Consider the following 14,095-nt stretch of genomic DNA (forward strand, 5'->3'; position numbering starts at 1 on the left):
AGGGGGACGGACTGTCTCCTCTTATTTTTAGTGTAGTCTTGGAAAAGGTCATCAGAAATGAAAAAAAGCTTGCTAAGATAAATGCCTGAACTAAGTCAAACTGGAATATGCGAAGAAGAACCTGAACAGGGATTGTCTGGCCTTTGTAGACGATCTGACACTCTTGGCAGAAGATATAGAAACGGCAGAACAACACTAAATGTTCAACACGAAATGGCAGGCTTACAAATTTCCATAGAAAAAACAAAGTATATGATGATTATTAAGAAAGCAAAATTGTTAATGATAGAGGTGGAAAGAATTAAGAAGAAGAGCAAATTTAGGTACTTGGGTGAAGTTATCCAGCCAAATGGAATGGACAAACAAGTAAACATCGTCAGGATCAATGAACATTTAAAATGCTATTGCCTAACGAAAGATGTGTTCAATAAGAAACGGATCTCAAGGATGGGTAGAACAGGCTCTATACAACAGTAATCCGACCCGGAGTTTTATACGCGACAGAATGCTTAGCTCTGAAGCAAGGGGAAATACATAAAATGGATCTTGCTGAAAGACGGATACTAAGGAAAATCTAGGATCCAGAAATTTTAAATATGGTTTGAAATTAAGGAAGAATGAGGAACCTTACGGGGGCTTAGACAGAATCACGAAAGCAATTTGTAAGTAAAGACTGGCATTTTACGGACATTTGACAAGAATAGATTCAAACAGCTTACGAAGAGAATTTTCTGACAAATGTAATGGTGTCAAGACGAATGATTCAAGCAAGTTAAAGAGAATCTAAGAGTAGTAAGCATAAATGTAACGGATTTAAAAGATAGAAGGGTGTTACGGAAAAAATATTAGAATTCAAAGGGATCCAAAAGGAGAAGAAAGAAGATGCTAACATAAAGTAGTCGGAATAAAGAAGGAAGCGGCACAATGAAAGAATGCAGGATTACTGGAGAACTAAAAACTAACCAGAAATCAACTTTTCTGTATGGTTCTACCGTAACCGCTGTAAAACAATTAAATGCTTTAATATTTTGACATTTTTAATATATTTATTTTTGCTAAAGAATATCTTTTTCTTTTATTGAATGTTTTAATTTAATAATTTTATATATATAAAAAATAAGTAGGAACTTTTTTGACATTTTACGTAAATATTGTTTTCATGATAATAAATCTGTCATGTAGAACGTTTGCTATCAGCAATATTTTAAATCAATTATTTTTCCACGATTTTTTTTTTTAATAGTCTTAAGTAAAGATTTAAATTGGTAAACACGTCGTAAACCCGGAGGTCCCGGGTTCGAATCCCGGTCAGGCATGGTATTTTCACACGCTACAAATCATTCATCTCATCCTCTGAAGTAATACCTAACGATGGTCCCAGAGGTTAAAAAAAAAACATTCGTCGTAAATTAGCGATCTCAAAGTCGAGAGTTGTCAGGTTCAAATCCTAATAAAGGTAGTTGCTTTTATTCGGAATTTGAATACTAGATCGTGGATACCGTGTTATTTGATGGTTGGGTTTCAATTAACCACACTTTTCAGTAATGGTCAGCCTCAGTTTTTACAGGACTCTTTCTGTTTCCTGTTTAGCCTCCGGTAACTACCGTTTAGATAATTCTTCAGAGGATGAATGAGGATGTATGAGTGTAAATGAAGTGTAGTCTTGTACATTCTCAGTTCGAAGTTTTTACAGGACTACAAACATTCATCGGTACAATTACTTTACACTGAAAAGTCGCTAATGATTTTAATTATTAATGCGACTATAAATAAAAATATCATTAAAAAAATAAAAAAAATAAATTTACATATATATTTGAAGAAAATTAGTGAAAATAATACTTTTTAAGATTAATATACATATATATATATATTTTTATTTTCTATCTCTCTCTCTCTCTCTCTCTCTCTCATATATATATATTGATTTTCAGGCAATCCACCAAGTACAGAATTAAAGAAACATATTCTTACCTTTATTTTCTTTTCTTTTCATTATAGCGCTTTCGGGCATAAGCCCATCTTCAGTAATGTAGTAATGTTTCTAATTTATCTTTATATCGATTTACACATACAACTACCATTAAACATTTTTATACTTAATCACTTTTTATCACCTTAGTTATTGAGCAAAATATAAAAAACTTTAAACATTTACAGAAAATATTGATGTTCAGTCTGTAAATATTTAAAGTTTTTTATGCTTTGCCGGCGGAAAAATAAACTTATAAAATGTAATTAAGTATAAAAATGTTGAATGGTAGTTTTATGTGTAAATCGAGATAAAATCAGAAAACATTACTGAAGATGGGGTTATGCCCGAGATCGCTAAATTGAAAATAAAATAAGTAAGAATATTTCTTTAATTTTGTACTTGGCGGATCAGCTGAAATTCAATATACATAGGTAAAATTAATGTACATAGGAATTATGGGCTATAAAAAGATTAATTTTATTAAACTGATAAATTGATTGATATATGCTATTGATTTAAATAAGCTTTTGGCGGGAAAATATTAATTTATCAGATTTGTGCTATATTCCACGGAATAAAATAGGTTAAATTTATCAATTATGATAATATAATGTATAATATTTTAAAGTTTGTATTTATTTTTTTAATTAGGTAATAATAATCAACCATAAAAGGATCAACTAAATTAAAAAAAAAACCTATTATAGTTTGAACTTTTAGTTAATTTGAGAATAAAAAAAAATCAGAAATATTCAGTCTACTGAAATACCTTGTTTTATTTACTGTTTAATATTGTTTCACTTCTTTTGTCAGTCTTAAGTATATTAAGTTTGAAATATTTTTCATTCTCTGTTTGAAGTAAATCAATAATATAATTTAAATTACAGTAGAAAAATTGAGCTTACTCATCGTAAATATCTTGCGGATTTATTTTCCAAAGTTAATCTGAATTCTCCGTTGTGAAGCCATCCTTTAATATTATTAAGACTAATAGCTTAATAGCTTAATAGATTTCTAGCGCAGTTATTTGGTTTTTGGTAGAACCCAAACCTGAAATATAATTAGCTAACATAGATATCGGAATGTCTCTATATTACAATATATCTTATGAAAATAATATATGACCGGCATAAACCAGGCTTGAGGTTGAAGATTGAGAATTCAGTCTTGAATTGTTTTTATCTAATTTAATAGCGATAATAATATAAATACTTTTCTGCTGAGTTGAAGCTGAATATATATATCATAATTTTACAACAGATAAAGATACATTAATTTGTTGCTGTACAATAACTGTCCTAGTATTTTTTTTTAGTGATATGAGTTTAGCGTCTGTGGCACAGAGGAATTATTCATAACTATATTTTTTAAAGAATAATGATATTCATTATTTTGTGTAAGTAAAGACGTCATTAATGGTTGAATATTCCTAAATTTCGGTAGACATTGATGTTGATATACAATTATATGTTTGACTTAATGAAGATGACGACAAGAATCAGTTTCATTATTCAGGCTCCTCAGAAAGCTTGGCATTTAGTGCTTTCTGTTCTCAAATAAATGTTATTATTGCAAGAGTGGATTCATTTTATTCATGTCAGATAGTGCATAATCATTATAGCATTTACAAATAGTTTAAATATTTACTGATGTGTATGATGAAGGTGTTTGAGAAGGAATTTATTATTAAACACTTAGCCTGTTGTTATAGTATTTATAACTTTATGAATTAATTGTTTCAAAAATAGCAAAATTGAGGTTAGACTAATGAATTTTTAACGACTTAACGAATTTTTAGTTTCAAAATCAATTTAATATTTTAATTTCAACTTCAGTCCTTGTAAGAAGATAAAGCTGTAAAATATTACGTATGGTTTATTAATACGAGTAAATAGAGTGTAAATTATACTTTTTTACATTCACGGCCATAGTCATATACGCTGCTTTAGCAATATATATATCGGTAATTAAAAGTTTTTTTTTTTAAGTTTTGTACCTTAAATAGATTTTAAAAAAATTTTTACCCCCCCCCAAAAAAAAAAATATAGATTATAAATAATTTACAAAAAAATCTTATTATTTTTTATTGATTATTTTTATTATTTTATATATGTATATATATATATGTCGGAGAATAAAGTACAGTGGAGTATCTTTCGACAAAACGATGAGAATATTCTTTAGAATATCTGTATTTTTAGTAGTTTTAAGAAATGTACTATTACAAGTAATATTTTGTAAAATAAGGTTTAAATTATTTTATTGCGGTAGGCTTAGGCCTAGGTAGGCACATGGTTGTCAACGTAGTCGGGATCCCGGGACGATAGGGGTATCATAAAATTAATAAGGAAAAGGAAATATGCAGTAGGCATATTATTTGAGAATATCGAGAAAAGGCAGTCTTGCTTTGGAACCCAGATCGAACAGACGTCCTGGTGATCGCGAATTCGTTATTTCCCTGAGCCTCGGTCTATCGCAAGTTGTTTTAATATTATTTGAATTCTAAATTAAATTAATCTTATATTATAATTCGTGTACTACTGAGTTATTGATAAGTGATAATTATCATTTGTAATTATTTCATTGTACGAGTTATCTACTCATTTTTATTAATTGAACTTTATTATAATCTTATATATTCTCCACTTGTAATAATAAAAATGAGTGAGACACAAAACGTTGAATCCCTGACAAATCTCCTCGCCTCTCCGACATATATATATATATATATATATATATATATAGTGAGAGGGAGAGAGAAAGCCCGTCTAGATAGCGCTATAGCAGACCTATAATTCAAGAAGGAAAAGTATTATAATCGGTCCAATTTGGGCATATGCGGCTTTCACCGGATCTTGACATTTTCACATCTAAGAAACCCAAAAAACGGATGGAAATTTTCCGTATGTTAATGTTCGCATGTACGTGTGTACGGTGTTGGCCTCTAAATCACCTTATATTTCCAGAATTACTGGACCGATTTTGATAAAACTTGGTCAGATTACTTCTATATATGGGGCATTGATGCCGTAAAAGTTTCAACTTAAAAGGTCAAGGGGTGAGGCTGCAGAGCGATGTCACGCTCACCATCTCGAGATTTCACCTAATTAAGGTCATATTTTTTGTAGGCACATCTGTTAGCAATTAAAAAATATAATATTTACAAAAAAACTTTTGCAAAATCGCATCCGCACCCCAAAAATTTCTCTAAACTACTGCTTTGTTGTGATAGCGGTAGAATTAAATAAATAAATAATATGGAAAGTGTAAAAAAGTAACTCGGTTTGGCTGGCTTTCGATCTCGATCGTCCGGTTGACTTGGTATCTGGTACGTTAAGCCTCGCGGATACACCAGTCAGCCAACCGTACAAACGAAATTTGTTCTACGTAAGTTGTAAAATTACATTAGCTTACTTAGTACCGGCCGTTACCGCTAGTACCGCCACACTCGCTCGAATTAAATACTATATGCGCGCGCACTTTAGTTAGACTCATTGAATTAAATAAAGGAAAAAGTAATAAATCAGTCTGGAAATCCTACAACTGTGTTGTCAGCTTTTATATATATATGTTTGGTCTTATAACTGTAGACTATATATTATTTCGATTTAAATCAAAAATATTTTTTTTTAAAATGAAAATTTTTTTTTGTTACCACAAACCATTGGAGTGGGATGAGCTAAAAAATTTTATAACGGTTTAAAGGCCTACGAGTATTAAGTAGAAAAATTTAGATGCAAAAACTCAATTTTATATATATATATATATATATGTTTGGTCTTATAACTGTAGACTCCGTTGACTGATTTTCTTCAAATTTGTTATATAAGTACTATCTTTGGGGGAAAGAATATATAACATTTTTGCAAAAATTGGGAAAAGGGGGTTGGGATATTTTGGCTGAAATAAAATTCTGATTTTTACAGGGGCATATTAGCAAAAAATATTTTTTACAAAAGTTTAAATTGTTTTTATTATGACAATAAACTACCACAAATTTTATTTAATATTCACCCCGTCCCCAGAAAATTACCATATATTTTTCTTTTTTTAGCTAAATCTTGCTTTAGAAAAAGAACTAATTGAGTTTTTTGCATCTAAATTTTTCTACTTAATACTCGTAGGCCTTAAAACCGTTATAAATTTTTTTAGCTCATCCCACTCCAATGGTTTGTGGTAACAAAAAAAAAAAATTTAATTTAAAAAAAAATATTTTTAATTTAAATCAAAATAATTAATTTAATTAAAAAATTAAATTAAATTATAAAAATCTTAATTTTTTGATAGCCCTTGCTCTTTAGAATTTTTTGAAAAAAAACTTGCCAAAAATCTTCACCTCTTTCCTAAAAAATTACAACTTTATTTGTTTAGAATTATGATTCTTTATATTTTTTAAAACAATTTTAAACAGTTATTTTTTTTTAATTTTCTTATTTTGAATTAATGTTAGAAATTTGTTGGAACTTTAATTTTCAAATATTGTTTAAGATTATGTTAAAAGATTAAACAATATTATGTTAAAAGATTATGTTTAATATATCTATTAATATTTTTTTAATCCTTGCATTAAAATTTGAACTACGGAATAATTTTTCTGGTGGATATCAAAGACTTAAATATATTATAAAAATAATTTAGGTTGGTCAGTGGATAAAATGCAAACAAGAAAATAAAGCTCGGTAATTTCGAATGATTTCTACTTTGAGACGAGGTGTACATTTCATATTGAAAATATTTCGCTAAAGTATATAAAAAAAATCATTATATATGATATTATCATTCATTTCACTTTGTCTAGTGTTTTACATTCTTTTTTACATGTTGCGGCGGAAGTTTGTCGGCAGTTTTAATGGTCGCCGTCGGCTATATATTATCAGAAATACATAAAACGTCGGAACAGAGAATTTTTTGGTGTTTTACTTATAATTAATAAATGTGAATTCTGTAATAATTCAGCTGAAGTAAATAACTCTTTAGTAAATAACTCCTACGAAGTTTTGTATCAAAAAATTTATCTTAATAATGCAAATATAACTTTTTAGAAATATTATTTTAACATTACTGTAGCACTTATTTAACAATAATGTCTTCATAATTCATAATTATAAATCTTCCCAGTCAGAGGCTGTTATCTATGAAAAATTCCTGTTTTTATATTTTCTTTTTAAATTTTATTTTAAAAATATTTCAATTTCTATCACCTTCTTGTAAAATTATCAGTTTTGATGGATCACGGTAAAATACAACTTTCTTTCCTCATTTGATTCATTTTATAAATGTTGACTTTTTAGTTCTTGTGTTATTTTCTTAGTAAAAAGTTTTTAAATTATTTATTCGCTTTCTTAACATAAAAATAAATTTAAAGATTATTTTCCAACATAATTTACATTTCTTCTTTCAATTTGTAGCGACTTTGAAAACAACTTGACTATAATAGAATGGTATAAAAATCATATAGAAATAAAATTAGCCTTTTATTTTGCACGTTATAACTGATTTTCAAGCAATATTAATAATTTTTCTACTTTCTTTTCAGATTTCAAACGAAACATTTTACTATGCTTTTCTGCAACATTGGTCTTCTCGTCTATCCAATTGTCTTCAATTAGGTAAGTATGATTATGTACATTATACATCCTCAATCTTGTATTTTATAAATTTATTTCTTTTATTCATTCTCTAGATTAAAAAATCTACCTATATTTCTACATCTAAAAACAGCAATATATTTTGTTTTGTAAGTGCCGATTAGTTAAATGGAAGTGTTAATTTCTGTGTTTACAGACTTTTGATATAACCATGTAATTGTAGAATTTTTAAATGTTAAATTTTAGGCTAATATCAAATTTTTATTTCAGCATAATAGAATTTCAAAGGAAAATTATAAAGTAAATGATGTATGTGTGATAAATATTTTTGATAAATCTTCCATATTTATTCTTCTATGAAAAAATAACGAGCCAATTCTCATCGTGAAAATTTTTAAACTAAAGATGTGCTAAGATCTTGTGCTAACAAGGTCAGTTTATGAAATTGATTATGCATATAACCTGAATTTAACCTAAACTGGAGAATATCGGTTAAAATAATTGGCTGATAAAGTAGATTAGAAAGTAATACCTCTATATTACTTTTTATATTACTTTTTGTCCAATAAAGAAGTTAATAAAATTTGAAAAGTAGTAAAAATGAGTTTATCACTAACGTTATAATGCGTTTTCATAGTTTTAACCAAAATTTAAATGAAAATTATCACACTATGTACGGTATAACATTTAAATTTTTTTTTTATAACATGGAGAAACATTATAAAAACTGATCTTTCCAATTTTTTTTAAGGCAAGTCATTTATTTTCCAGTAGATTTTATATAATTCAATAAAATTTCATTAGAATCTATCCTAAATACATGGTCTATCTCCAAAATTCTTTAGAATTTTGTTTTGTTCAAATAAACATTTATTCCAGATGTTTTTTTATGTCATCCTTGTAGGATTTCTTTCAATGAAAATTCTCCATTTTTATGCATAAAATTTCATTTCCATTAATCTCATTCGTGGAAATTATCATGAAGTTTCCGATTAAAAGGAAACTTGAAAAATGTAAAAAATAGAAAAAAAATGGAAATTTTTAATTTCTTAAATATTAATAACATTTGATTGGGTATCATTCCGTAATTAAACATCTTTATTTTTATATAATTCATATCGGTAAAATTATAAAATTTAATTTAAATACTTATGGTATTTTAAATAATTAAAATCATGTATTTGTTGATAAAATACAAAGAAAAAGACTTTTCATTTAAAAGTCTATTTAATTCTCTTAAAAAAAATTAATTATGGTAAGTAATAATATTTCGTAATGATGGTTATGTTTATTAAAAGAAAAAAAAAATAGTAATATTATAATCTATTAAATAAATTAAGGTAAATATAATACTTTAAATGTAAATTAAATGATAACTGCATGAATATAATTTAAAAGAATTAAAAATTTAAAAAAGTAGCATTTTTTAATACTTTGCTACAATTTACAAAAAGAAAAAAATTAGGATTTAGAAAACATCATTATATCTGCTACGTATTATTTTCATCTAAAACAAATATTTTAACTCATTAATTTTTATATTATAAATTTTTATTTAAGCTGTATTTATAAAAGAAAACAAAATTCGTTATTATATTAATGAACTCTGTTCAAAGTTTTTTCATATGTAAAATAAATTTTAATTAATTTTTTTTTTAAAACTACTTTAAACAATTTCTTAAATACAAATTATTTTTATATATTTAATAATATAAAACGGTATAGACTTTATATATATATATATATATATATACCGAATATATTTTAATGCAATGTATATAAATTACGTAAGAGGCTTTAGAAAAGTTACGTCAACGGAAATGACGGGACAGTTATGGCTAAGATGGAAACTGGGAACGCACTTATGCATGAAACGCACCTGTTTAAAACGCAGCGATATATATGTAATGAAAGAGAGAGAGAGAGAGTGAGTGAGTGAGAGAGAAAGATTGAGAAAGCATGTGGAGGGAAATGGTAGGAGCGTGCGACTGAGGTAGACTGCAAATTGGGAAGAGGGAATGAAAGCGTTGTTCAGAGTGTGGGAGAGAGAGTTTTGGAACCACCCTCGCTTACCACAGAGGCGGAGCTTAAAATCTGCCATCTTGGATTTGCCACCCTGTATTGATTATTATACATATATATATATGTAAGTATGTATATATATGTGTATGTGTATATAGACATTACAATTTACCCTGTCTCTACCATTACCACTTTTAAAACCGTCCTTACACTTCACAACGCCTACTGTTAAAAAAAGGGTGGAAAAAGTCAGAGGGATTAATTTTTCATACAGTTTGCTCAGATTTGCATACATCGCAAAACATGATATTTTCACTGCAATTCAAAGAGTTTTGACAAGTAGCTTTACTTACCATTATTTATACCGTAAATAATACACTGCATTCAATTAATAGAGAAAAAATATACGTAGACTATTTATTTTTTCCTTTTTTTTAAATAACAAAAGTTATGGAATAGGATATATTATTAATTTTTTCTTGATTAATTTAACTACTTAATTCTCATTAAAATAGTTGGCAGAAAGTTAATTGTCATATTTTATAAATGAGTATTTCTTTTTTTGTTTATAGTGATAAGCAAGCTACTATTATTGTATGCAAAAACAAATTTTAATAGGTTGTTTTATTGAATGTAATGGAAAGGATAAATGGGAAATAATGGCAATGAAAAAATCAGTAATATATTTTGATAACAGAAATAATTAATAATTGAAATAAATAGTGTAATAGATTTCGAATGAAACACAATCTGTTTTATTTTTAATCTTACTACTTTAATATTTTAAAAAGCTCTCAATCTGCCATCAATCTTTTTTAATTTAAGACAAAGATGAATAGTAATCAAGGAAGGATTTCAGGTTGACAGAGTACGATCTGGTAAGGAAATAACAAGCTACTTTGGAATAAATACTTTTAGTAGATAAGATATAACATTATTTATGCGTTAATAAGGCGGAATCCGCCTTTTTTGTTATTCAATAATCTCTATATAGCTACACATCTACTTAAAAAGCTAAAAAATTCGAATGTGTAGTATGTAATATTCTGTGAAAGCTTGGAATTTCATTTAAACAAATATTAGCAAACTAGAAACCTTTTAAGTGTTGTTAACTTAGAAGCCTTTTTAGTAAAAATATCTGAAATGTTTATTTGGTACGTATAATTTAAATTCATTTAAGAATCCTTTTATCTAACATATTTCAGCTTCAGTTACTGTTTGAGCAGTGATGACTTTAATCAGCCTAATACGTGTGGAGGCGTATCTATTAATTCTAATGCAACTGAGAAAGAATTAAGAAACTATTGATTCAATAAAAAATTAAAAAATTTATATCTTTTTTAGAACAAACTGGCGATTTGTATAGCCGAGGCGGTAGGGTGGTTTGCTAAAAACGAGTGAAACAGCACATATTTCGATCTACGGTACGTCAAGTAAGAAATACAACGTTTTAGTTTGAAATATGGACTACGGATAAATGATCATGTTAATTACTTCGCCGTAAACCTCCTAGACAACGGTGAGAATATAAGCGGCTACACATTCTGTACCTGTGTAACTATGTAGTGTAATTACACCCGTTGAGTGTTGTGTATTAATCGATCCTTGATTCTATTCCTCTCTGTTTCTGTTTTCACTTTCATTTTTATTTTTTGTTTAATTTTTTATTTTCTAAAAATTTATTATTTTCTAAAACACCAGATTCATTAATCTCGTGTTTTTAATGATTCTTGTTATTGTTTTTGTTTCTACTTTGTACTGACAATACAGTTCTTCAAAACTGCCGCATGTTCGTTTACGTTCTACCCTCAGAAGTTCTATGTAGTACTAGTAATTTTTTGAGGAATTTGAAAGGGGGATTTCTTTATAAATAAAATTAGGATTGTAAATAAAAATTTGAAACAAATAGATTAATTACTTCCTTGTACGAAGTAAAGGAAGTATTGTGATCGCGAAAAATTTTAGTTTTCAGATTTCAACGGAAATATCAATTTTGATCATCCATGAATCCATTTTGACTATTTTCGGCGTGACGTCTGTACGTATCTCGCATAACTCAAAAAACGATTAGTCGTAGAATGTTGAAATTTTGGATTTAGGATTGCTGTAACATCTAGTTGTGCACCTCCCCTTTTAATTGCAATCGACTGAACCAAAAGTGTCCAAAATAGCCCAAAATGCAAAACAAATCTTGAATGTTGGACTTTTTGTTAACTACAGTAATAAACCCTCACTGAGAGCTTTTCAACGATATATCATAAGTGGTACTTACTTTCATTGGTTCCAGAGTTATATCCAAATAAAAATTTAATTTAGAAATATTTGTTCTTACAAGGGGAAGACACATCGGTTCGAATCAATCTTCAACCCCTTTTTTCTTTTAACTTTTTTTAAAAATTTAAATATATTGATTTATTAAGAATTATTAACCAGTGATTGTAAATTTTTTTTACGATAAATAATATACAACAATAACAATAAAAAAAAAGAAAAAATATCAGAAGTTATTAATGAAATAAAATTTTGTGTACTTTTCATTAAAAAAAGTGTATATGTATTTTAATAGGCGATGCAGTATGGTGCAGTATGTAGTTAATACTGATGCAGTGTGGTGTCCACATCAGATTTTTTTTTTTAATTTATCTTGAACTACATATAGGAAGAAATAGTTTACATTTATACAATCCTCTCTGTTATAATAGAAGAAAATACTTTTGAAAAACAAAGCGTAGATTATTTTGAATTTGTTAACCAACAAATATATTATTTTATGTTAAAACCCTAAATTTAAAATAGTTTTAATTAAAATCTTGTATAATACTTATTTTTTCATCATTGGAATTGTTGGTGCTGAGTACCCAATTAGAGTGAAGTGGTTATCTCCTAAAATAGTGTTTCAAGTTACGGTCTGCAATGATGGGTCAGATGATTCATAGACTTACTAAATTAAAAATGATTCAAACAAAATAAATAAGTAAAAATTGAAATAAATAAAATGGATACTGAAAAATAAGTACGCTTCTTAAAATTAATTTCTTCTAATTTTCTCAAAACTGTGAAACAAAAATTTGATATGTATTTTTCCCGAATAATTTTTATGATAAATTTCTGTGGGGTGGCAATCCATTTCACGTTTGTGATTATAAGAACGAACCTTCGTTAACGTAAATATTACAGTAAAATAAACTTTCAAGTGACAATAAACTTAAAATTAAATTCCTTAATTTTACTTTGGTTCGATCTCAACATTAGTGTGAATTGAATTATCTAAGGAAGCATTGAAAATTGTCATGCTGTTTTCAACAACGTCTCTTTATGAAAATAGATTTTCAAAGCCCCTTCAAATAAAAACAAAATACAGAGATGTAAGTGTTGATTTTCAACTGAAATTGATCAATATTTAGAAACTAGACATCCAAGAATTCTATAAGGGTCGACAGCTTAACAATATAATTAAAATTAAGTAAAATAGTTATAGGATTATAATTATTTGTTTAATAAAGGTAATACCTTTGCTCAATGATGCTTCACTTTTATTTCGCATTTAATTAATTATTTGTAATAGCATTCAAAACATGCTTTTAGATTTATTACGTTATAAATGACACAGTATGTCCCAATTATTAGTATTACTTACACAGGTAAAAAATAAGGCCTAGTGGTCCATAAAATTTTTGACACAAAGGTTGAGTAACGTTTGTTTCTGAAACATCTGAATCGTCATGACACTAATACTGTGTAATGCGCCAGTAATCCCTAAGGTTGCCTGATGCAGTACTCATTAGATTAAACCTTTAGATTATGTGGTAAAACCTTTACTACTCTACACTGATCAATTTGTTTAAGATCAGCTACCCAATCTTGGTCTTTTTATCTACCTAGAATAATAGAATGAGAGAATTCTCAATCAGAAATAAAAATTATTATATATCTCATATTGTTCATACCTCATATTTTCACTTGATGAGAATCGAAGCTCATGCCCTCTATTTCTATCATTAAACTGGTCTTATTTGTATATAACTTTGATATTTCGCTGAAAATTTTACTGTATCGTAGTCTTATTTTTAATTTCTAGTTAGTTGACTGATTTCATGCTACTCTTAATTCCTTTCTATTCTTTGCTAATCTACAATTATATCTATTTTATGTATTCCAGTTTTTGACTTCCTTTAAAGTTTTTACCTTCTGCACATTCCTCCATCATCATATTAACTAAACCTGAAGGTATTAATTCATGAGTAACCAATTTAATTTTTTTCTTAATAAGATTCTGCCACAAATTTCTCCCGTCTAATATTTATTTTAAGACGCTTTGATATTTATTTTATCACGCTAATTTTTAAAATCCTTCTGTAAAAATACATTTTAAAAGCCTCTATTCTTTTAATTTTTATTTTTCTTATTGTCTGTATTTGACTGATACAAACCACTTAAATATTTTCAATAATTTCTGTCTAATTCTTAAATTTATTTTTTGAATTAGTAGTTTTATTTTTTATAAAATCTT

The 14,095-nt window shown here is 27.4% G+C and overlaps 1 protein-coding gene across 2 annotated transcripts in view; it reads left to right on the forward strand.

Moving 5' to 3' along the window:
* Positions 1–14,095, forward strand: part of LOC142326829 (uncharacterized) — a 70,414-nt gene that overhangs the window by 8,021 nt on the left and 48,298 nt on the right. For both annotated transcript variants that reach the window (XM_075369553.1, XM_075369554.1), the window contains exon 2: positions 7,512–7,584. In XM_075369553.1, the coding sequence (XP_075225668.1) occupies positions 7,512–7,584 (73 nt within the window). The remainder of the gene's footprint in view (positions 1–7,511; positions 7,585–14,095) is intronic.

This window comes from Lycorma delicatula, chromosome 6 (assembly GCF_047948215.1).
Source record: "Lycorma delicatula isolate Av1 chromosome 6, ASM4794821v1, whole genome shotgun sequence".
Lineage (NCBI taxonomy): Eukaryota > Metazoa > Arthropoda > Insecta > Hemiptera > Fulgoridae > Lycorma > Lycorma delicatula.